Here is a 22,718-nt window from a genome sequence, read left to right as displayed (position 1 = left end):
TGCTTACTGTAAGTAAAGGAAGGACAGTAGCAAAGACAATGAAGTTAAGATTTTACAAAGGATTTCCACCCAGCCTTGAAGTCAGCTGGCAAACCTGTGATTTTGGGAGGTTGATTTAAACCTACTCAGATCATCACAGGTAAGTCCAGAGAAATCACTGAACCACAGTAGGGTAAGGCTGTTACAAACAAATGGAAACCTACCCTGTACAATGTCAAACTGATTTGCAAGAATCATGAGGTACACATGATAACACTGTAAATCCTACAACTTATACTCCGCTAATCACTATTTAAATTGATAAATATTCCTTTTGCTTTGGGCTCATACCTACTAGCCCCACCCAGGACTGCAGCTCCATTGCTGAACCATGCTATGACAGGAGACTGAACCTGTAGAACAGCAGGTGCAAGCATGAAGCGTACCTCTTCTTGAAAGAAGTTTCAAAACTTCATCTCACAAATTCATCTTAACAAAATACTGTGGTGTCTCAAACTCAGTGTGCATGTGTACTTGGAGATTGACTTGGATCATTCAGCCATCTGTCACACGGTGATTCCGTGCAAGAATTATCTCCTGTTATGCATTCCTCTCCACCACCCACCACACAGTCCATTTTACCACTTGCCCCTTCATTTTCCAATAAAGGCTATCATTTATAGCAGAACATTTAAAATCTATCGTTTATCTTCTGTATGTTGGAAATGTTGTGCTGAACAAAATGAGGTCAGCTTTATTTCACAAATTCTTGTTAAAAATTAGATTTACTTCCTCTGGGATTATTGCCAGAACTCAAAGATAAGTACTGCTAATCAGAGCTTGGCTTTCCACATTCCCCCCTCCGCCTTTCTCAGAGAAACAACAAACATCAGCAGTGCTGTTTGATCCATTTCAGAAGCAGGTGTCTGTTGAAAGTAAAGAGCAGAATCTGAAGGCTCCTCTTCTCCTTCTCCTGCCCCGGCACGCTTCAGGTCAGGTTGTGCTGACATAAACTTTTAATTAATTGAGCAAACATCAAGCGCCAGGTACTGAATTGATAGCATGCATCTGAGATGCTGTTTAGCATTTACTTGCAGAAGCATTTACTTACTAAATAGGAAGAGTGTGTGTGGGTATTGTACACATGCACAGATAGGTGAACTTGTTAAAAATGCCATACTTTGAATGCTTACCAACAACTATGCCTACAAGTTTCTAAGTAGTGAGCAGAATGAGTTTTAGCATTTCCAAAACTCAAGAGGAATCATGTAATTAAAACAAGCCAAGCTCCACAGACTGCTGGGGAAACAACCATACACTCTGGTCATCAGTAACTCGGGAAGGACAAGGCCCTTCTGTGCTAAAACATAGTTTTCTCAGCGTTAATCCTCTACAGCTACTGATAGTAACTTAGGTCAACATGTCTAAGCACTAAATTAAATAAAATCACCAACATTGCATACAACTAATGCAAACTGCTGTAGTAACAAGCTTTGGCAACACAAACCCTCTCTGCAGGTATGTGTTACAGTGAACAGGGAGACAGGAGTACAACGGATCAGCTACAGTCCTGCTACAAGAGGACAATGAAATTGTACTCCATTAAAAATCACAAGTAAGGGCATTTCTGCCAAAATGAAATAGGTAACCTTTAGCACACATGACCCTAGAGCCTTTTTCAGGAATCAGAGAACGCAGGTTGGAGCACTCCAAAGCTGTAGCCATGTAAAGGTACTGTACCAGTGCATCCCATCAGCACAGACCAGCAGAAAAAATACTTGTCTTGCACAAAATTCTTAGCATTTCTCAGGTCAAAAGCATTGCATTAGAAGAATTCAAAATACTGTTACTGAAAAAATACAGCACATTTATTTAATTGAAGATCAAGCAGAAAACATTTCCTTGAATTTTACCTATTCTGGGATTTTCTGTGAAAGCGTGACTCTTTCTTCTGCCTTCTGGTCACGGGGGGTGCTGGGGTGGATGGGAGGGGAGGAGGAGCAGCAGCTGTAGGAGATGGAGGTAGGCCGTTGCTAGGTTTACTTTTGTGGTTTTTGTCCGCTTCATATTCAAAGGTGCGTTTGGGCTTGGGGACAGGATTCACCGCACTGTTAGCTGGGCTTTCAAGGAGCAGCTTAGGGCCAGCTGAGTTTGCAGTAACCCCCTGTTTTGTCTTACTGCTTTTCTCAGCCTCAGTAGGTGTTTCTGGTTCGCTCCCCAAAATAACACTCCCTCCTTTGCTATCACTCAGGGTTTCACTCAGTCCCTCCACAGTACTCAGAGTCAGAGACTTTTTCCTCCCTTTGTCAACACTGTAACAGCTACTCGGTAACTGGGGGAGGCCTCTGCCAGGCTGCTCTTTCAGCGCCTGCTCGATCTTCTGTATCCTGTTGAGCACGGCAGAGGACTCTTTCCTCACATGGCCCTTGAGGAAAGCAGCAGAAGGAGGATCACTCCTGCCTGGTCTCTTTTCGAACCGATGGCAGGAATCCCTGTCTAGCAGTTCCTCCTCCTCCGTTTCTGGGTAAGAGCACTCAGAAAATGTTCGGCTCATTCTTCTGAGCCCTTTGAAATCAAATGTCTTCTCGCTGCAGGGAGAGGTCAGCACGCTGGGGCAGCTGTCACTGCCCGACCTCTCCCCAGCATCCCTCTTGTCCACACACGTGCTCACCCTGGGGGACAGCTCCCGGCGGCACTCCCATTCTGTGATCTTCTGCCTGATGTCCAGCGCCTGGGAGCGGACACTCGCCCGGCTGAGGGAGAGGTTCCTCAGGTTGGTAGCAGTGCCCAAGGACAGAGTGCTCCGGGTGAGCAGATGGCTCCCTATTGCTTCCCCATCTTGAGCCTCCTTTGGACTCTCCTTTTGGTCCTCAGTCTTGAAGACAGACAGCCTTTTATCCAAAGCACCCACACTGATGGCTTTGAGAGGGTGGCTCAGGGAGTCAGTGTCTGATGGACTTGTGGAGGTGCTTCTCAACGTAGATGTGCGGCTGCTCCAGTCCTTGAGGCGCAATCTGGAGTTGGAGACTTTGGTGAGCCGAGTAGAGCGGCAAGAGTCTTCACTATCGCTGAGGGGGTAGGCTGGACTTCTTCGCGGGGACAAAAGAGGCGGTGGAGAGACTGACTGACACCTAGAAGCAGAAAGAAATAAAAAATCAAGTCCTTGGGGAAACTAAAGTTATTTGCCAATCTTCTTCTGGCTGCAGGTAAAGCAGAGGATGTCTGTACACTACAAAACTACCCAAAGCATCACTAAGAGGACCAGATACCGTTCAGCCAGAGAGTAAGGGGCATGGAGGTGGCAGTAATTAACCGGTGTCAGTGAAGAGCTGATGAGCAGGGCATTCAGCACATCCAAAGTCAATTTTTTCACCTGTTTGACCCCCAGTTTTTCCAAGTTTCCTGAGTTTAAAGACCGCTGAGATTCTCATAGCAAACCATTGCCTTGCATGCATCTACCACCGCCAGCAGAAGAGCTCCCTGGCCTCCCCAGAACAAGGAATCATTCTGCAGGAAAAGGGGACTGTCAGGGAGAAGATTCCCACTCCAATAAAAATGGGAAAGATTGACTAACAAGAAGCACAGTTTACTCACTGGTCGCAGTGAGCAAACCGATTTAAGAAGATGGTAGTTTTTAACTCATAACATCTGAAGCGAAGTTACACTGTGGTCAGCCACTGCTGTCTTCTAGCCACAGCACTTCAAATTCCCAATGTATACAGTAAACTAAATAAAACAGCAAAATAAAAACCTGTTTTGTCTTTGGTCTGTTTTTGTGATCAACAGATTAAATTCTCCTTATCAAACAGAAGTAATTTCTTACTGAAAGAATATTACAGATTGAAACAACATATTAATCTGCCCACAGTATGTGTTGAAGAATATAAACTATACCGAAAGGTCTCAGTGTTACCCTAGAAAAAATCTTCAGAACAAATTTTTGCCATGGTTTACAAAATCAGCTATTGTTACTGGGGTTTTGTACATTGTCTTTTTGTTCTTAAAAGTCTTTGCAACAAAAGGAAATTAAACAACACGTTAATCAGCTGGCTCAACAATGAGCCAGCAATCAGAAAATTAAGCGAAAACCATTGCAAAAAAGGGGGATTACTGCACTGCCACAATACATACGTAGAAACCATAGCAGAAATAATCGTTAACGTTTTGCCCTAGCAACCCTTCTGTTCCAAACAGTATGGAAAGAGGAAAGACCTAAAAGTCATGCCTTGCATATGCAGTTAAGTTCCTGTTCTGTGAAGACTGTGGACAAGTTGGTTTTTTATAAACTGCCCCATACACACAAAATCCAAGTGACCAAAAGAAATTGTGGGAGAAAATCTCTCTGCTATAGAAAAAGGGAGAAAAGATTCGGAAGATCCTTGCTGCTATACGGTTTTCTCCCCAACAGCTGGCCAATACCTACAGGCAGAGGTGCCAAGCTCTACGCACCAATTAAAAAATCCAGAGCACTGGGGATATTTCCAAAAAATTTACTTTGACATAGGAGATATTTTCTTCTCCTCCGAACACACCCCCAAACCAAATTACTAGATGTCATCCCAATTTCCTACAGTGGATACTTCGCAAGCGAAGTTTGGAAGTATCACAAAAGAGGTAAGTTCCATTCAGAAAAGGACAATGATCAAGTTATCATAAAAGGGAACTTATCTCTTTTTCAGAGTCCTGTAATAATCAAGCCTTTTCGGCACAGAAGTTGCACTGCTTAGTGACTTCTGTTTCTTCATTGTTTTGAAAAATAAACGTGCCTATAGGAAACAAGAGGTCTCATGCCAAAGACAACAGCAAATACTCCACCAACAATTGCTTAAAGCTTCCTCATTTCAGGACAGAAAGGATACATATCAGAACACACTCTTCATCCTAGAAGTTAAATTGCCTGCTATTCTATATAGCTGCATACAGGTGTCTTAAGAGAGATCAGAAAATCAAAAACAGGTGACAGATGGAGTGGTTTTGGCTAATTGTTGCAGCATAACATTTGTAGTGGCTTATCTTGGCCTACATACCTTCATAGTGCCCAAAGATGCAACCTAACTCAGCCTCCTCAGGCTTGCTGGGGTGCCCTGATTCTCCATTATTTGTCTGTCTCATCTCAATCTCTTCAGTTTAATGTCACAAAGTCAAAATTGTATATTATTCTTAACACTCCCCTTTAGCTTAGACTTGAGATTGTGTTATCCTAATCCCTTGTATGTTGTGCAGGCTTGCCCCAGCGCTGCACTGACATTTCTCTCACCGAAACAGGTATGACCCGATAGAAATGTGTGCATGTTGCACAAAGACTACAGCCTCCGCTGCAACCTTTGAAGCGGCACATCGGCTAAATCCATCGCCAGGATTCAGCTGGGGGGTAGGGGCAGACCCTGCAAAGAGGCCACATGGAATGCTTTAGCATGTTAAAACTCAATGATTAGATTCTAACTGATAACCTATATTGACAAAAGCAAGAATAAAACACAAAACAACTAGAGTAAAGGTAATAATGGGACAGCAGAGGTGAAGGACACGCTGACAATTCTCTCTCTGCCTTTGGCTCGCTACATAGAAAATACTATAGGCATAGTCCTTCATCTCCTTACACTTTAAGAAACATCTTTTCAGTTCTTTTCACTGCCTGGAAAAGGCTTGTTGACTCATCAGGGGAGGAGGAAAAGGGGGAAGGCATGATTTGCATAACCTGCAGAAGTTTCAAAACATTTCTTCTTAGAGATATAAGCCATTCTTTTAAATCCCAGGTCCCCAGTGAGGTTAGTGCACTTAAAGTTCCATCTTGAAACCCCTGGATTCAGTTACAAAACTCCTGCTCACTTCCACTCTGCAAGGCTGGGGCTGCAGAGCAACAGGCCCTCTGAAGGTGTATGCTGTTAAGTACTTGCGATACCAAAGTTTACAAAAAGATTCTGTTTTACATTGCATTATACTGTATATTTAAGTAATCCAGATAAAAGCTATAGGACTAATTCAACAAGAAAGAGAAACAAAGCTTTCCATAAGGCATGCAATCTCTAAAGGACAGTGGCAAGAACAGAATAGAAAAAAAAAAAGCCCCAAAGCTGATCAGTGGATACTAAAATGGTCCTTCCCCAAGAAACCTACTTCCATTAGAAGAATATTCTCTTGAAGGCACAATAGTTCCACAGACTTAAAACTAGCATTATTGTACAGAGACAAATAAATAACTTGCAGTCTTCCATACAAAGATCGTAAAGTAAAATGTTTTTATTGAAGTTTTTTTACATACATAATGATACATGCAGCACCTTACAAAGCATATCGTTACATACACTTTCAACATGTTACGTACACACAGCATAAATAAAGATTATGGAGTCAAGTTTCAGTTTCTTAACAAGTTCACTTGAACAGCACCTTTTTTCTGGGAAGTGATATTTCTTTGAGAGTATCAGCATTTCATAAAACACATTGGAAGAAGTTGCTCTGATCCCCTCTCTGATAAGGGTATTTATTCTTCCAACAGGCAGCCTTAGGTGCACAGCTCTGGAAGTGCTGGCAAGTCAGCAGGGAATTGCAAATCACCTGCCAAGCAGCCCACAGCATCTTGTAAACAGGTCACAGACCCTGAAACTCCTCTCTGGCGGGACTCTGCTGCACAGTGAGGGGAGCAGACAGAAGCTGAGAGGTGATTTCCAGCTCTCTTAGCTTTGCTGATGCGAGTTACTCCCTCAGAAATCAGCAACATTACCCACAGTAGGAGAAAACTGCTATCAGTCACACTCTGTAGGATTTTGAGCTCCAGGTACAATTGATCTTTAAATTCTGACTCAGTGTCCTCTCTCCAGTTTCTCTTTTTCTCACCCAAACATAGAAAAAACTTTTAATTTTTTTTAAAAACTTGTAATTCTCCAAGCCCGTTTTCAAATAAAGATAGGTTTTCTATGGAGCAATGTATGTATTCATATTGTTTTCTCCAATAAAGGCTAGTATCAACAGGCATCTCCTTCCACCAGCTCCAATGAACACCTGTGTATAATGGCAGAGCTGTATCTCATCTGCACCAAGAATCACTTGCCCCATTGCTTTGAGATAATTCACACCCTACTTGTCACAAAGCAAAAGGCGAAAAAACTTAATTCCTGCCCTCTTTGTGAGGTGTCTAGCAAGGTGACATACTAAAAAATCTATGGTGATGGAGAAGGGCTGGTTCTTGGTGCTGTAAATGCCTGAGACCCTCACCCTGTACCTGGCCCAAAAGTCAGAAAGTCTCTGATTTTGGAGAAGACACTAGTCTCCTACCTGCAAAACATGGGTGCTAACACTTGGCTGTGTGTAGAAGAGGGAGAATTTAATTCCTAGAGAGCACTCTGAAAGCAGGCCATACAAAATCAGTACCAAAACCAGTGAGCCTGGCCTTTTGATCCAGTCGAGCAGAAGCAGAGCTGCTACCTGCTTCTATTGCCAAACACCAACTCCAGAAAATTGGAGAAACGAATGCAGACAACTCCCACCGCTTCAAGAGACAGCTTTCACCAACAGGAGGCAGCCAGAATGGTGGCCAAAGAGCTGGCTTTATATGTCTTTTGGAAATTGGAGTATGGTGGATAACAAGAATGAGCAGTTATTAGAGTTTGCATCCATCATCCACAAGCTTTTTAAAAACACTAATAACAATATTAAGTTGCCTTTCAGACGACCAGGGATTAAAGGTGACTGGAGGGTGGTTTAGTGACTTGCCTTGAGTAAGTTACATGACTCCTGCCTCCCGCTGTCCTGCTCTGACCTCTGAGCTAAGCGGCTCAGACTCCACCAGCACTGTTTTAGCGCTTCTGAAGCGTCAGGAGTGACTCTGCAGATCATCCTGTGCTGAGGAAAGGCAAGTTGGCAGAAGCTGCTCAGTGACTTTTCAGTTTTGTAAATCCCGTCTGCCCTGCTTAAACCATCATTTACAGAATAATAAGACAGTTTTTGGCTCTCTGATCCAGGGAATTTCCCACTTCAACATGCTCATGCTTGGGAGCCCATTTACTGAAAAAAAACCCAAAACCCAGAGCAAGAAACGTGTTGACAAAAAGGTACTGGGTCTTTCCAGGCTCCTGTTGATGAGATCCCATCATTTCACAGAAACACTGATGTTTGGTGAGCTCATGCAAAGCCACACAGCACTGTTTTTATTCCTTAGGACTTTCTCCCCACTTTTGCTAGAAAATACTGATCTCTTTGTGTTTTATTTAGGTTTTCTGCTTTTCCCTGATTTTTCTCAGAGCATTGTGCCATTCCATCAGAACAATCCAACCAAAAGTAATAATAACACAGAATCAGCTGTGACCGTAATTATGTTGGCTTGTATATTGAGCGGATTTGGCCCACCACACATTACAAGAGACTTCTAGTTGCTCTAGCACATATTTAAAGAGATCTGAAGCAAAAGCAGCAGAAAATTTGCCTTGCAAGAGCAGCAGAACTGATTTTTAATACAGACACTAAAGCTGTCCTGATTTCAGGTAATTGAGGATGTAACTTCAAAATCCTCTGGAAACTTCTAAGCGAGAATGCTAAGAAATACTTGTCTACCAACTTTCAAATTATTTCATGCAACACTACAAATTAATAATATTTTACAATTAATGATGCTCTTTATTTTTTAAAATAAAGAACCTCTCTCAAGCAAAATATTGCACAAAAATGGTATTTTGAAGCACTAATTCAGGAATCCATTGCTAGCATTCCATTGGAAAGAATAGTAAAGCCCACACCTTTCTGGCATCTTGTTAGTCCTTTTGGCTACTGAGCAAACAAAATGGATGTGTTCAGACTTCAGGATGAAAAACTGAAATTATCTTTATCACTGAATGCTGAAAACACCCTAAATCCTGGGGGCTGTATTGTATGCCCAGATAAGCTGATCTACGTCCCAATCTTCAACCAGTATAAGCCTCCAAATAATTGAAAAGCAAGTGAAATAAACTCAGAGAACAAGATGTAACTTACTGGATTCTTGGACTTTCAAAAGTGTATTTTCTCCCATGCAAGTGTAACTTCTCACATTAAAAAGCTGTACTTGCATTTTTGTATTCACACTAAAAATGGATCATATTATGGGTTCAGACCTGACTCCTACCCATAATCCAGGATGCAGAAACAAAAAATAAGGATGCACATCTTTTGAACTGAGCAAGAGGCAAGACTACGTCCACCCAAAAGCAGAGCCTTGTATGGTCAGACTGTAACAGAGCGGTTCAGCGGCACAGAAGGGTCTCCTGAGTAAGGAGCAGCAACTACTCTATGTCAGCCACCGTGAGTGTGAAACACCAGAATCCATCCTTTCCAGAGCAAGGCAAAGTGCGAGGGAAGCACACCCTGCTCACCTGTTAACTGGAACCAAGTGCGCCATACACATTTTGATGCACTGCTTCTGAGAACAGATAAAATAGCTTCCTATGATATTAATTTCGATTGAGCTTCCACTTGATTTAAGATAGTACGCAAAGGAGAGAAAAGGTAGAGATCAATAGAAGCTCAAATTAGAACCAGTGTTTCTGTGTCATTACTTCTGTGACCTGGGCAAAACAAGCATTTTTCAAAATGTTCCGTACCGACAGCTCCCTGTAACTAGTACAGTTTCACACCACCCTAAGGGCACTGCTGCCAGGAAATCACCTGGCAAACAAAGAGAAAAACATGCTTCTGCCTCTGTCAGGCAGGCGCTTGTGAAAGGTCCTGGTACAAATCAATACTTTTTACACAAACAAAACCTGAACACACTACCGCATTACAGCAATCTTCCAGTTATGCCTCTCCAGGTGCGAAAAAGCAGAGTATTTTGAAGAAGGCTAAAAAAACCTTAACAACTTTAGTTGAGGCAATGTTGAGGGACACTTCCCAAATAATTCCCTCTTCCTCTCTCTATACAAGAACTAGGAATAGTTTCCTCAGTGCTTTCCTCCAAAAAGCTATGAGAAGTCCACTTTTAGCTATCAAACACTACCAGTTAGTGGTTTGGCTGCATTTTGAGATGACTTATGAAACTAACCATTGCAAAGAGAAGCGAAGATTCAGCATCATTTCCTTGCACTGCTGTGCCATTTCTTTTCATTCCCTCACCCTCAGTGACGTCCTCAGCAGGGGGGACAGACAGTAACAGCGGTTGCTGCAAAGCACTCAGCAAGGCATTACCGTAAAGCAGAACAGCGAATGCTCCAATGCTCAGGGACAAACGCAGGTAGTCAGACTGGTCTAACTGGGTTACTAGGTGGTTAGCACGAGGGTCAAACTACAACCATCACCAAAATACCTGGTCTGAAACGGCTTTGTTGCTTAGCTGAGATGGCCCAAGAGGATCCCATCTATTGACGATACTTTTAAGTTTTGACATTGTCAAATATAAATGAGCAGCTTGAACAGCTGCTTTGCATACTACATCAAGGAAGATTAATTGTATCTTTTTTTATACTAATTGTACAAGGAGTAGAAAAGGACTTTAAAATCCATGTTATTGATTTTTACTCCTTGTAACTAGGGCTTATGGGAACATTGAGACCAGACAAAAGGGATCTCCTGCACTACTGGATTTAAATCCAGTTTTGTTTGGCAGTAAATCTTCCTATTACAATATATTCTGCACTCTGGCATAGTATACAGTATTGTAATTTTCTACATAAGTAGATAACTACAGATGATACTTAATTATCTTAAACGTAAGTAAGAATTTATGGTGAGTAAAGGAGGTGAACTTTTCACACTCCAGTGCTGGGCACACAGTACTAAAGTGGTTTTTGAGCTGATTCAACTTGGAAATGAAGCAAGTAGTACAACTTGTTATATCTTGCCTCTCACTTAGGAAGGAAAGTGATGTAAGTGGCAACACAAGAGCCCCTCTCTTCCACCAGACCCTTTACATTTTTGAGCTCTCACCAGCAGCATGGCTCAAACCCCTGAAAATCTGCATTCCAGATAACCTCCTCCCCTTGACTGTTGACTTTGGGATTGTGTCAAAAACAAAGACAGAAAATACTTTCCCAAACTGAATGGTGAATTTGCATTGTAAGACTGTTTGAAATAGGCTCACTCCCATGAACATGTGCTAGTGATGGAAAAGTCCCAGCATTTAGAAAGAATGAAGCAATAAAATCAAAGTGGATAAATATCACAAAATGTTTAAAGATAGAATAAAAATAGAAACACCAATTATTTTTCTGTTTGTACTTCTGAATTTCTTTTTCCCCCAATGAATTTTGATACTTTCCATTTAAATAAAAATTGAGACCATATCAGAACTAGTTACAAAATGATAGGCCACTAGGACTGTGAAACAAACCAAAAAAAAATCAAGCTGTGTGCCATTTTTACAAGCTCTAGTTTCTGTGCTCCCAAGAAGTACCGAGTAAATGATAACAATCGTGGAACCCATTTGCAAGATGCTGTGGTGAATTCCTGTGTGTAAAACCCCTCCAGAGCTCTGGGTCTTTGCAATTGGTTCATAAGGAGAAGTACGCAGGAACACAGCTAACTGCAGCTGAACTGTGTTTTGACTGCTTAGAAGCAAAACGTCTGATTTATACCAGTGAAATTCAGGAGTCATTCTGCCAAAGCAAATTACGTGAAGTGGCAACTATGCTCTACAACTGTACAAAAAAAAGAGCAAATAAATCAAAGCTGATGAGTCAGATCCTAAATACTTGAATTAGAGTGGATCTGTAAAGCAAAGACAGCAAGAAAATCTGATGATGACTAATGAGTGTAAAATAAAATGTGATCAATCAGCATGCACTAGGTTACAAGCCTTTGCCAAGAAATTTTGAAGGGTGAAGAAGATAACAGGAAATTGTGAAATTATCTAGACTGAGAGGGCTAGATTTCCTGCTGCTCTAGATTTATGGTAGTCTTCTGCTCTGTTACAAGGCAAGTGCAGGATGTTTTTTAAACAATACCATCTTTAAGACTTTTTCATTCCCTGTGTTCAGACAGAAATGACTACCCAAAGCACAGAAGATTTGACTAGCCTGAGCTGTACCTTCCATCACAGCAACCAGAAGCTCATTGCACATGGAAAGAAATCAAAAGCAAGAAACGAAATATCAGAGAGCACCATTCTCTCTTTTCCACTGAAGTACAGTACATTGGTTTCACTGGGCCATTGCTTATTCTCCTTTTAAAAAAATAAAATAAAAATCAAAGTTGAAAAATGGAAGCCTCCCTCATAGTTACTATTTTCCCATAACATGTTCTGAGTAAAAATTTATGCAATAGGTATTTCAACTGCTATATCTCCACTCCAATTATGTATTTTTATTATGTTCTGGAAACAGTTCAGCATGCTTTAGTCTCACTTGCTTTCTTAAGGTCTTGGGAGTTTTGTTGGAGAAAGTGTGGCAACACAGCAAATTACAGCATTTTCTTAAATCAGGCAGAATGCACAAGCTCTTATTTGTCTGTTTAAGAACTGCCAGTCCTTGAAACTTTTTCTTTAGCAGCATGTCTAAACATGCTCCAGCATGTCCAATGAAGCTCCAGCACACATGGAAGCTCTCAGCTTTGCTTTTTCAAAGCACAGGTGATTTTTCAACATGCTTGTTTATCTTCTCTGAAATCTCAAAGCAATAAACTCTGTGGAACTAATTCTGCCAGAGCTTTGCAAGTCTGCCTCTCACCTATATGTTGACATTCATTACAACCCTTGAAGATGGCCAAAACAGTTTCCCCAAAGTTACATTTTTTCTTTGTTTTAAAGAACAAATCAAATATTCATAACAGATTTTCTAAAGGGAAGCGCTATTATTATCTCTCACAGCACATGACTTTTGTGTGAACAACTGCAAGAACAAAATTAGATGCAGGATTTTTTTTTTCAGCACCTGAAAAAGCAGAAAAGTGAAGAACCAGCTGATAAGTGAAATATGACTTGTGGATATACTGAAGCAAGGGAGATGGAAGGAAACACATGACACTTGCTGCTTTCTCAAATACCAGAAATACATGCTCAAGTAATATGTAATACTTTCTATGTTCAGAAGAAACAACTAGTATAGACTTGCAGCACAGTTTTGGTGTGAGGACGGATTGAGGGTACAAACAGCATTTCAAAAGGTGCCACTGCTTGCTATGACTTATGCTGATCTGTAAGTTGTGAGCTGATATCCCTCATATCATCATATACAATCCATGCAAACCCACACAACAGACCACAAGCTCAATCACCCATAGTTATATTCCCTTGCTCCTCTCATAGTGTCTGTAAAACACAGAGTGTATCAGCAAAAGAACGTAACTATGGGTAAAATAACAAAAATAGACATTCACAGTCTGCCCTGTGCATGCTAATTGAGTATACGACACGTCTTATCTTTGGAGGCTGCATCCTGCCTCTGGAGGAGGAAACGTTTGAAGGTTCACAGCCCTGGCCTCTTATCAGCATAATTTTCTTCAGTGGCTCTGACCTTATGGAATGCAAAATAAATTCCAGCTATGACAACAAACATGACCCTTGGTACACGTTACAGTGTGCATAGATGTGGTGGGTTGACCCTGACTAGATGCCAGCTGCCCACCAAAGCTGCTTTCTCACTCTCCCTCCTCAACTGGGCAGGGGAGAGAAAATACAACAAAAGTCTTGCAAGTTGAGACAAGGGCAGGGAGAGATCAGTCACCAATTACCATCATGGGCAAAACAGACTCAACTTGGGTGAAAAAAAGTAGTTTAATTTATTACCAGTCAAATATATAAAAGATATAGATCTATCAAAAAGATAATGAGAAATAAAACCAAATCCTAAAAACACCTTCACTGATGGCCCTTTTTCATTCACTGTCATTAAACATCTATGAATCAGGGTCTGATTTTCTTCTGGCTTATTTCAGCACAAATCAAGAATTACTTCAAAGAAGTTGCTACAGATGCAAACTGATGCAAAAACTGTTATTATAGGAAGATTTCAGGTATTGACCTGGTGCAAATGCACACTTACGAAGAACAAAGTTTCAGTCTAAATAACATTTGCACTGAAAATTAAATTAGGTTACTATATTTGACTGGTTACTGTATGCTCTGTTCTACTTTGTTTAGCTAAACAAGGCAGGAAAATACGGAAATGTGTTGGGCAAACCTACAACTGAGTGTCATATGAAAGACTTTGCCAGACAAGAGTTGTCAGGGTGATTTTTTCAGTTGAACACAGCTCTGAAAAAGTATTTGATCTATTTATTCCCCATTTTGGCAGACACAAACTGAAAAAAAAAAAAAGAAAAAAGAAAAATAAAAAAAATAAAAGAAGAAAAAGGAAAAAAAACCCCAAGCTATGATTTGCAATGCTTGTTGCTATCATGCTTATTTACCTAAGAGTCCAGACAAGATACTTAACTTGACCAAAGGCTACATCTGGCCCTAATTCAGTTTCACTGAATATTAACAAAAGAACGATCAGCCAGTGCTTAAGCAATGTTTAAATATTCAAAATCATGATCTAAAAGAAACTTTCCAAAAGATTCAGCCACTGGCTTCTCTCTGCTTTTTGCTAACCCTAACTGTCAACAGGAGCACAGTTAGGTCAGGGAAAGACACTCCCCATCACTTTCTTCACCATGATCAAGGGTAACGTAAACGTGTACATTACTCATCCAGCTGAAATGAGCCTCCCAGACCACATTTCACCACCACACCTACAAGAGCTGTCGGATTTTAAGCCTAGATTTGGAATCAGGATAATATTTGGGAATTTATATATCCTTTATAAGCATTTCATTCTCACAAGACCTTGGCTTCTTATAAAAGTGCAGATTTAGTTTTATACTCTTTTGTTGGCCTATTAGGTTTTATAAGGAGCTGGCCAATACCTTTCTACTTTTAAAATCTTATGAGAGAATTTGCATGCATTATAACCCTGAGGATGAAAACATTTTGCTACCACTGACATGTTAACAGGAGTGCTGCACAGTAATAAGGAACTGGAAGTTCTACTTAATTTAGGGAACTAAACATTTAACTTACAGCAACTGAAAGCAAATAGACATTTCTTCTATCCCCCATCCTTTCCTTTCAGGACAGAGTCAGAAATAAACCTCACATCCCTACAGGAAGATACATAGATAGCATCAGGCAAAGCATCAATAAAATGAAAGCCTTACAGAGCAAATGAGGCAATACCAACATCTGTGTATAAGGCAGCAAGAAAAAGCAACTATCAATGTTATAAGCTCATCAGCTGTGAAAATATTTGCTCTCTAAAGACTAGAAAAACTAACAACAGCCTCCTTGCAGTAACCCATGGGCTCTCAACTAATGAATATTTGAAGCAGCAAACTGAAGTCCAGATTCTGACCTTAAGTTATATCCCTCAGAGCCTCACAGAGTTTGGCCCGCAATACTGATGTTTTCTTGAAAAGCACAAACCTGTAAGACTTCTGCGATTTATTCAGTGGAAAAAAATCTCAAGCTGTCTCATACCCCAGAAAGTAAGTTTCTTCGAAAACGTATTAAAAAAAAAACAACTGAAACCAGGCATCAAAACCAACACAACACACAAAAGTGTGCCAGGAGCACTGCATTTACCACTGGGTTTCCATTTCGGCAGCTGGCCAGCGTTTAGAAAAGCACAGTTGTTGTAAGCCGTATTCAGCCTAAGTATATATAAGTATGGGCTCTCTCTAATGTACTAACACTTTCTATACAATAAAACCAAATTTAGTTTAGTATGTCCAAAGTATGCGTCGCAAGTATGCCAGGAAATAAAGGATGTCATTCCTCATATACACTGTCATCCAGGGGCGTATCTGGGCAGGGGGGGAGAGAGCAGTGGCAGAACGCATGGGTATGAATACTGCTGCATAACTTAAAAATCATTTTTTAAGAATTAAAGGGGGAAAACATGGAATCTTATCAGAATAGACAGTAACATTCATTTAGCCAAGCAGAGAAGTTACGTTCTATCTGAGAGCAAGAGAGGCATGGGAAGAACAGGAAAAGAACGGGCTGTAAAAATTATAGACCCACAAAGTCCCTTGTCCTATACCACAGCTGCAAACTAGAAATTAAAGCTACTCCTATCGCTGTCTTTAGTAAGCTGAAGACCGGCATCAAGTTCCTGTCTGTGAGTAAAAGCCCACTTACTGCAAAACTGGTTATGAGAAAGGACATTAAGGAGTTCAGTGCTAAGGCACGTCATGCTCTTCACTTCTACTTTATTTAGTTTCCTTCTCTCATGCCTCTGACAAGCACACAACTACTCATCACTGAGATTGCTTCAGCCTACCAATCCCAGACTTACTTAGAAGCTCTTCCCTCCTGGAAAGATGCAGAATGGAGACGGAGGAATTCTGCTCTCAGCCACCCGCGCCCTGCCGTAGCCTCTGTGCTTCCTGCATGCTGCCTGCTTCACTTGTCAAGCAACAAATGACACACCGTCTGAGTGCGTCTGTCAAACCTTTGTCTCTTTGTATACTTAAAGGGAGGAAACCGGCATTAATGTTTAACGAAACTAACAGTAGCAAAGCCTTTCTCTGCAATCCGACATGCTGGCTTCGAAGGGACAGGTGTGTGAGAAATCTGGCAAGCCAGAAGTTTCATCCTGGCTGCTCATGCCTTTGAAAAAATCTAGTTTTGTTTGGGTTTTTATTTTAAAGTTGCAAGGAGCAACATTTTACAATTCTTTCCTGAACCTCTTAACTAAGGCAATCCAACTGCCTGTTGCTAAAGAAATCATAGCTGCTGTATCAGGTACCAAACCACATACAGAATGAACAAGCCTGCCAGACAACACGTATCTTCAAGCCCACATGGGTGACAGAACTGTTTGACAGGAAAGGGAGAGGTTAAAAATCCACATTAAAATGCTTTCAGGTCTCTGCCAACAGCTTCAAACGGACACAGGCTATCTGCCATCTCCGCTGTTTGCCTATGTTGACATAAAGTGGTTTTCCAAATCAGCAGCAGATGAAGGGAGTAGAGGTTTCATGTGAGAGTAGTCTGATTACTGGGCATTTGTTCAATTGTCTGTACTGACGAGTCCTCTTACGGCCTCAGCTGCTGCACAGCCATTCTGCTGCTTCCCTGGGCATGCAGCCCGCTGCACAGAAAAAAGGGGACTCAGCTGGAGTTACCTATGCTGTGCTAACAGGAGGATTAACCAACACTACCCATATCTGATCATCATCAATACTACCCCATCCCAATCCCTAGACGTCTCCTGTACCAACAGTCCACCTGCCGGCCAGCATTACCTGAAAAAAACCAATTTCTGAGGTTTTTCTAGCAGAATTTGAAACACAAAGCATTTCCATGCTACCGTCACGGCACTACATTCAGTTTTCACAGTTCAAATAGTTATGTTGCTACCCAGTAAAAGATTACCTCTGAGAAATTCTGATGCAAAATAGGCTTACTCTATGAATCCAAAATGCAAAATACCAGTTCTATCTATTAGCTACTGTTAATTGTTTGTCATAAAGGTGTACTTGCTGTACAGCCATAGTATTGTGGACAGCCTATGCCGAAGAAGTTACATTATTTTGCAATCCTAACCATTTCTTTCTATGGTTAAGAGGAAAACAAATTAATCCTTTTGATTTACTCCAGGGTTTTTCTACAGCTCCCTTGTAATAAAATATTAATACATATGGATTAAAGCTCATCAGGAACTGTGACAGAATTTAGTGAATTGGCTCAATAAATAAATAAAAAGTGGTTTGTTTGTTTTTTTTTTTAAAAAAAAGTGGCATCTGACTATTAGGAACATCGTATCTTTTACAACTGTTGTATTTAGCTGTGCTTTCAGCACGGAAGTTCACCCTACAAGGTGCCTGCACTTTCCTGCCTGCTGTTCAACAGCGCCAGGGGGTGGATGTTTATTACATACCCTTGTGGCACACCAGTATTTTCGGGCCTTGTTTTAGGGCCAGTTCTATATACAGGAATATATAAAATGGCCAAAATGGAAATAATCTCAGAGTACATGATGTGAATAGTGACAAAATTTTTGAAAAAGTCCCATCTAATACAAAAGATAAAGATGGATTGCTAGAAAGTCCTATGCATAGCTAAAGCCTACAGGCACACTTTTGCAAGTCCTTGGCTCTGTGCTGATAGCAACACTCGAATAACCACAACCTGTTGCTTTCCTACAGAACTCTCACTGACACATCCCTTGCTTAAAGTCTCCTAGGCACTATGGGCATTTTTTGCATGTATATATTGTAATAATATGGATGCCACCTGTGTATTTCCATTAGCTCCTATTTTCCTGCTTGCAGGAAAATGCTTACAGTTTCATTTGCTTTTAAAGGCTGTTTGCCGTTAACGTTCCTCAAGTGCAAATATAAGGGCGACGTTCAGTGTGGAGACTGAATCAAGCACTTAATTCTTAGTTTCTGTACACAATATCACCTGGTGAACAGCTATTACGCTATTTAAAGTATAAACTCTGTGAACAGACTGTGAGGATGCAACATCAATGCACTCTTTGCTCTGGCTTTATGGACAAACTATTTTCCTAAGCAGGGAAGAAGCCCAAAATAATTCTTTTACTTACCTTTATTTCATTATGTTCAGATCTTCCCTTCAATCTTACTCTTTACACATTCTGCTGTCTTCTTTTAATTTTCTGTTCTGCTCAAGTGGAAAATATCTTTTTAGGATAACTAAACAGTGCAGGAAACTGGTACGAGAAAACTCTTTCATTTCTGAACACTGATTCAAATCCGGACTGATTAGGGCACAGAACAGAAATTGTTCTTCCATACTGATGGCTTTTCAACAGCTCAAGTGAAAAGAGATAAGGGTCTTAGGCCAGCTCCTAATGGACAGATACTCATAGAACTTGAAACATCATTAGTAATACTCATGACTTGTATCTTTGTTGGTCTTTGCAGTGAGATTGCCAACATCTTCCTCATCCAGAAGGCAACAGATTTTCATTGCCAAGGACAACTTCCTCCAGAAAAACTGAAATATTTGCATTATGATGGAAAAATGTTTGGCACATGACTACTACATTTTATGCCTTGTGGACTTCTGTCTCACTTCTTACCACCACCCAAAACCCAAATTCACATGAGACTTCTGCTCCGGTTTTCTGTTACTGCATTGATGAGGACTCCTGTAAATGTTTTAACAAGTATCTTGCTCATTGCTTTTATTCATTACATTCAGAGCAATAAAAGCATTAGAAAGATGTAAGAAACTTTTCCAAAACTATGCTGTGGCAATAATTTTCGGCAAAAATGTAGAGCAGTTCAGGTCTTAGTACTACTGAGTACGCTAATGTAAATGTAGTGATTAAACAAGTAGATATTGCAGCATTAGTCTAAGTAGTCTTTGTACTGGAACAGAACACAATTGCATTAAAAATGTCACTTTTAGTCTAACCTGTCAACTACAACTCTCTGCTTTCTAAGAGGCTTGTTAGTTTCCAGTGTTTTTAGCAAATATAAACCCTAATAGAAAATGTAATTTTAATGATGAGGTATGATTTGCTGTATCTACAAGCATTCAAAGTGCCATGAGAATTAAATTACAATGAGAAGTAATTTGCCAAGATACATTCCTGCGGTCTCCAAGTAATAATAAAGCAAAGTTGATCTGAAGCTGCATGAAGCAAAATGCAATCAGAATTGTAGGGCTTTTTTTTTTTTCCTCAAAAAGCTGTGCAAATGGGAGGGATATGTTAACACAACTTACATCTGAAAAAAGGTGACTTGGTTGACTGACAAGTGCACATAAAATAAGTAATGCATCTTCCTGAAGGGACATCTAAAATTAAAGTGAAACAGAATGGCCAACAACAGAAATGGAAAATTACCCACCCCCTATCACCAACTGTTTGAGGAAACCCAAACAATGTATCCAAAAGTAGGTCTATTTCCTCAGTTCTCTCTCTTGATCTAATTAGAAGCTGTTACCTTGTCTTACAAACCCCTCTTCTCTTGTATCTCTACACCACTGTGCTTAGAAGAGTATTTCTGCAACCCTGATAAACAGATTTCAAGAGATTTCAGTATGCCGTGTGATCCACTGCCCCGAGGTCACTGCTGAGCAGGGCGAGGGAAAGGAACATTATGCCTCAGACCATCAGAAATCAGCACCCCACTGATGCCACTTACCCAGATAAAGGACAGCAATAAAGACAAAGTCTGTGTTCAAGCTCTTCCCAGTTTCAGGGTCACTTGAATCAGTGCTTTGACTTGTTCCCACTGCTGATGTTTCTGTTCCTGATGACAGTAGGCACCCTCTTGCCTCCCACGATCCTGTTCAGAGTTGAGCTGCCAGAGCTCCGTGTCCCAAACCCACCTCCAGCCTGACAGGGTAAATAACAGCTTTTGTTCCTTTCAGAACCAAATGCAGCTTGGCACTGCTGGGAACTGACCTGCTGAAAAATTGTCAGCCGCACAGTTCAAGTTGTTTATGCTTTTAAATGAGTACAATACTTGCTAATAGATTTCACATCAGTTTTTTGGTTTTCACAGTTGTTTGGCTGAAGTTTATTTGTATTGTTTTCTAAACCTCAATGGTTAAAAAAAAAAAAGCAGTGTCTCCTCATGGCTCAAATAACCTAGCATATTGCTTACTCTTAACAGAATTTTATTGAACTGCTATTCTTCCTATTCAAGTTCACTGCAAAACTTAACTCTTCTTTAAAGTAACAAATTTTCTACGGGTTTTTTCCCAAAAATTCCTAAAGTGCTAAGAGGATTCCCACTAGTATTTCTGAGCAGCAGGCAAATCTTTTTGGCGAGAAAATACATCTCAGCAGTTCAGTGCGGAGCAGCTCCTTGCCTTAAGCCACGCTCAGCTGGCAGGAGCTCTGCCAGCTCAGCGAGGTGACAGTCCCAGCCCTGTCTCATCTGCTGCCCAGGGCAGGCGGTAGGGAGAGGCAGGGACACAGGGAGAGCACATGAGCTGAACTCACACCACTGGCCCCTTGGTGCTCTAACACAGTCTCCAAGGGCTGCTCTGACTGGGAAAACTGGGAGCTGTTTCAGCCCAGGCTACCCCACAAGTGATGGAACAAAAGAAGTTTTTATTTTAAAATGTATAAAAAGAAGACTTAGCTCCCTGCTTTAGGCATAAGTAGCTTACTCTCCTTTCCAAGCTGGTCTCACTTCTCCCCCTCCAGAGCCCCTTGAAAACAAGACCTCGTAGGCCCAAATAAGCATGAAATGACAACTACTAACCTGCCAAACCATGCACAAATCTCCCCCTGATGCACAACTTTAGTTGTGAAAAACCATCAGCCACTTCTAGACTGCTGTTTTCTCTGTCGCAGTTTTCTGCATCTACACCTGCGTGCCTCCTGCAGAGAAAGGTTTTCACTGAGACACACCACTCCGTTGTTTTGGTAAGCATTCAGCACACAGTAGAGGCAGCAGCAAACACACTAACATTTTTCCCCCAGCATATCATTGTAACACAAACTTAACTGGCATCCAAACATTTCACTAAACTTCCTATTAAGCACAGATGGGAACATCATCCACACAGCAAATTTTATCCAATTGTGAAGAACAGTGTAGCTATCTATAACCAATGTTTTATGGAGACGCCTTTAAACTGTGCAACTAACCGTAGAGCCCAGGCAGAGAGAGTCTTTTCACCTGTAATTGAAATGCAGCCATTCACAAAAAGGAAAGAAGTAGCTTTTCCATCACTCACAGCAATACTGCTCACATACTTAGCAAAGAAAGAGTAAGAGATAAGAGAATACTGTATCATAATCATGTTAAGACAATGGCAATCACACATAATATAATTACTGGGAAAATTGTACCCAGAGTTTCAAATAAGACCAAAACCTCATTGGTTTAGAGCAACACAGGGAGCTGAAGATGCATTCTTTGATTTCCAAGTTACTGCTTTCTTCACAATGCTCTCCATTCAGAAAATTCAGGACATGTAATAAATATAATAGTCTATACACTTATATTTACATGAAATACATAAATACAAAAAAATTACATTTTGTTATCTTACTGTTAATATTTTTCTTACAGTAGGATCGGGCTCCATCATGGTGGATGCAGTTATCTCCCTCACCACATTCTGCTGCAGTACTGGCAAGGGAGCTGTTCTGTGTCCCTCTGCCCTATCTGCCCCCTGAGGCACCCAGCCCCAGACGTGAACACAGCTCTTTTGCATTAGTTGCAAGATAATTCATCTGTCAGTGCAGGCAGACTGGACCACACCTGGATGAATGACCTGACAATAAATCTGGACAGTGCCTACAGTTTAACAGAAAACTGAAGGGCATTGGTTTGGGTTGTGGGGTTTGGTTTTTTGTTCACTTTTTTTTTTATTAGGGTTGGAGAGTTACAATAACAGGATTGAAATTATATGAGTTAAGTTAAAATCATATTGTTACAAATCATGTAACAGCAAGCAAAAAGCACTACAGTTTTGTCCATAAACTGATCTCTCTGAGAGAAAAGTACTGCACAGGCATTGCCTCTCTGAAGATAATACTTCTCCCTATACAGAGAGGTTTTATTTCTGACATGAGATCACCTGTGAAATGAAAAATTTACTGTGGAAAGGGAAAAAAAATAGAGCAGTCCCAGGACAAGCCAGCAGAGCAAACAAGTGCCACTGCCACCCACACTCCAGCACTGACAGCAGTGGAGCACTGCTTAAGCCCAATGCCAGACGTATCTGCACATTCTTTTATTTAAGAATTCTGGAGGCCCCAATTCTTAAGACAAAATTTTTCTGGTCCTCTGCCCAGGCCACAACTACATAACCCTTTTTTCAAAGGAAACAAAGTATTTTAGTTGGATTTATTAAT

General features: G+C 40.9%; 1 protein-coding gene across 9 annotated transcripts in view; it reads right to left on the bottom strand.

Annotated features, from left to right (window-relative positions):
- Positions 1–22,718, bottom strand: part of DENND2B (DENN domain containing 2B) — a 180,097-nt gene that overhangs the window by 70,988 nt on the left and 86,391 nt on the right. For 6 of the 9 annotated variants that reach the window (XM_055723099.1, XM_055723097.1, XM_027810361.2 and 3 more), the window contains one exon: positions 1,893–3,110. The exons of 2 other annotated variants lie outside the window; for them this stretch is intronic. In XM_055723099.1, the coding sequence (XP_055579074.1) occupies positions 1,893–3,110 (1,218 nt within the window). Of the gene's footprint in view, positions 1–1,892; positions 3,111–16,214; positions 16,317–22,718 lie in introns of those variants that run through there. One more of the 9 variants, XM_055723100.1, reaches the window with a different exon arrangement.

The sequence above is a fragment of the Falco cherrug genome, chromosome 10 (assembly GCF_023634085.1).
Source record: "Falco cherrug isolate bFalChe1 chromosome 10, bFalChe1.pri, whole genome shotgun sequence".
Taxonomy (NCBI): domain Eukaryota; kingdom Metazoa; phylum Chordata; class Aves; order Falconiformes; family Falconidae; genus Falco; species Falco cherrug.
The sequence above is the reverse complement of the archived record's forward strand: the minus strand, read 5'-3'. Positions and strand labels throughout refer to the sequence as shown.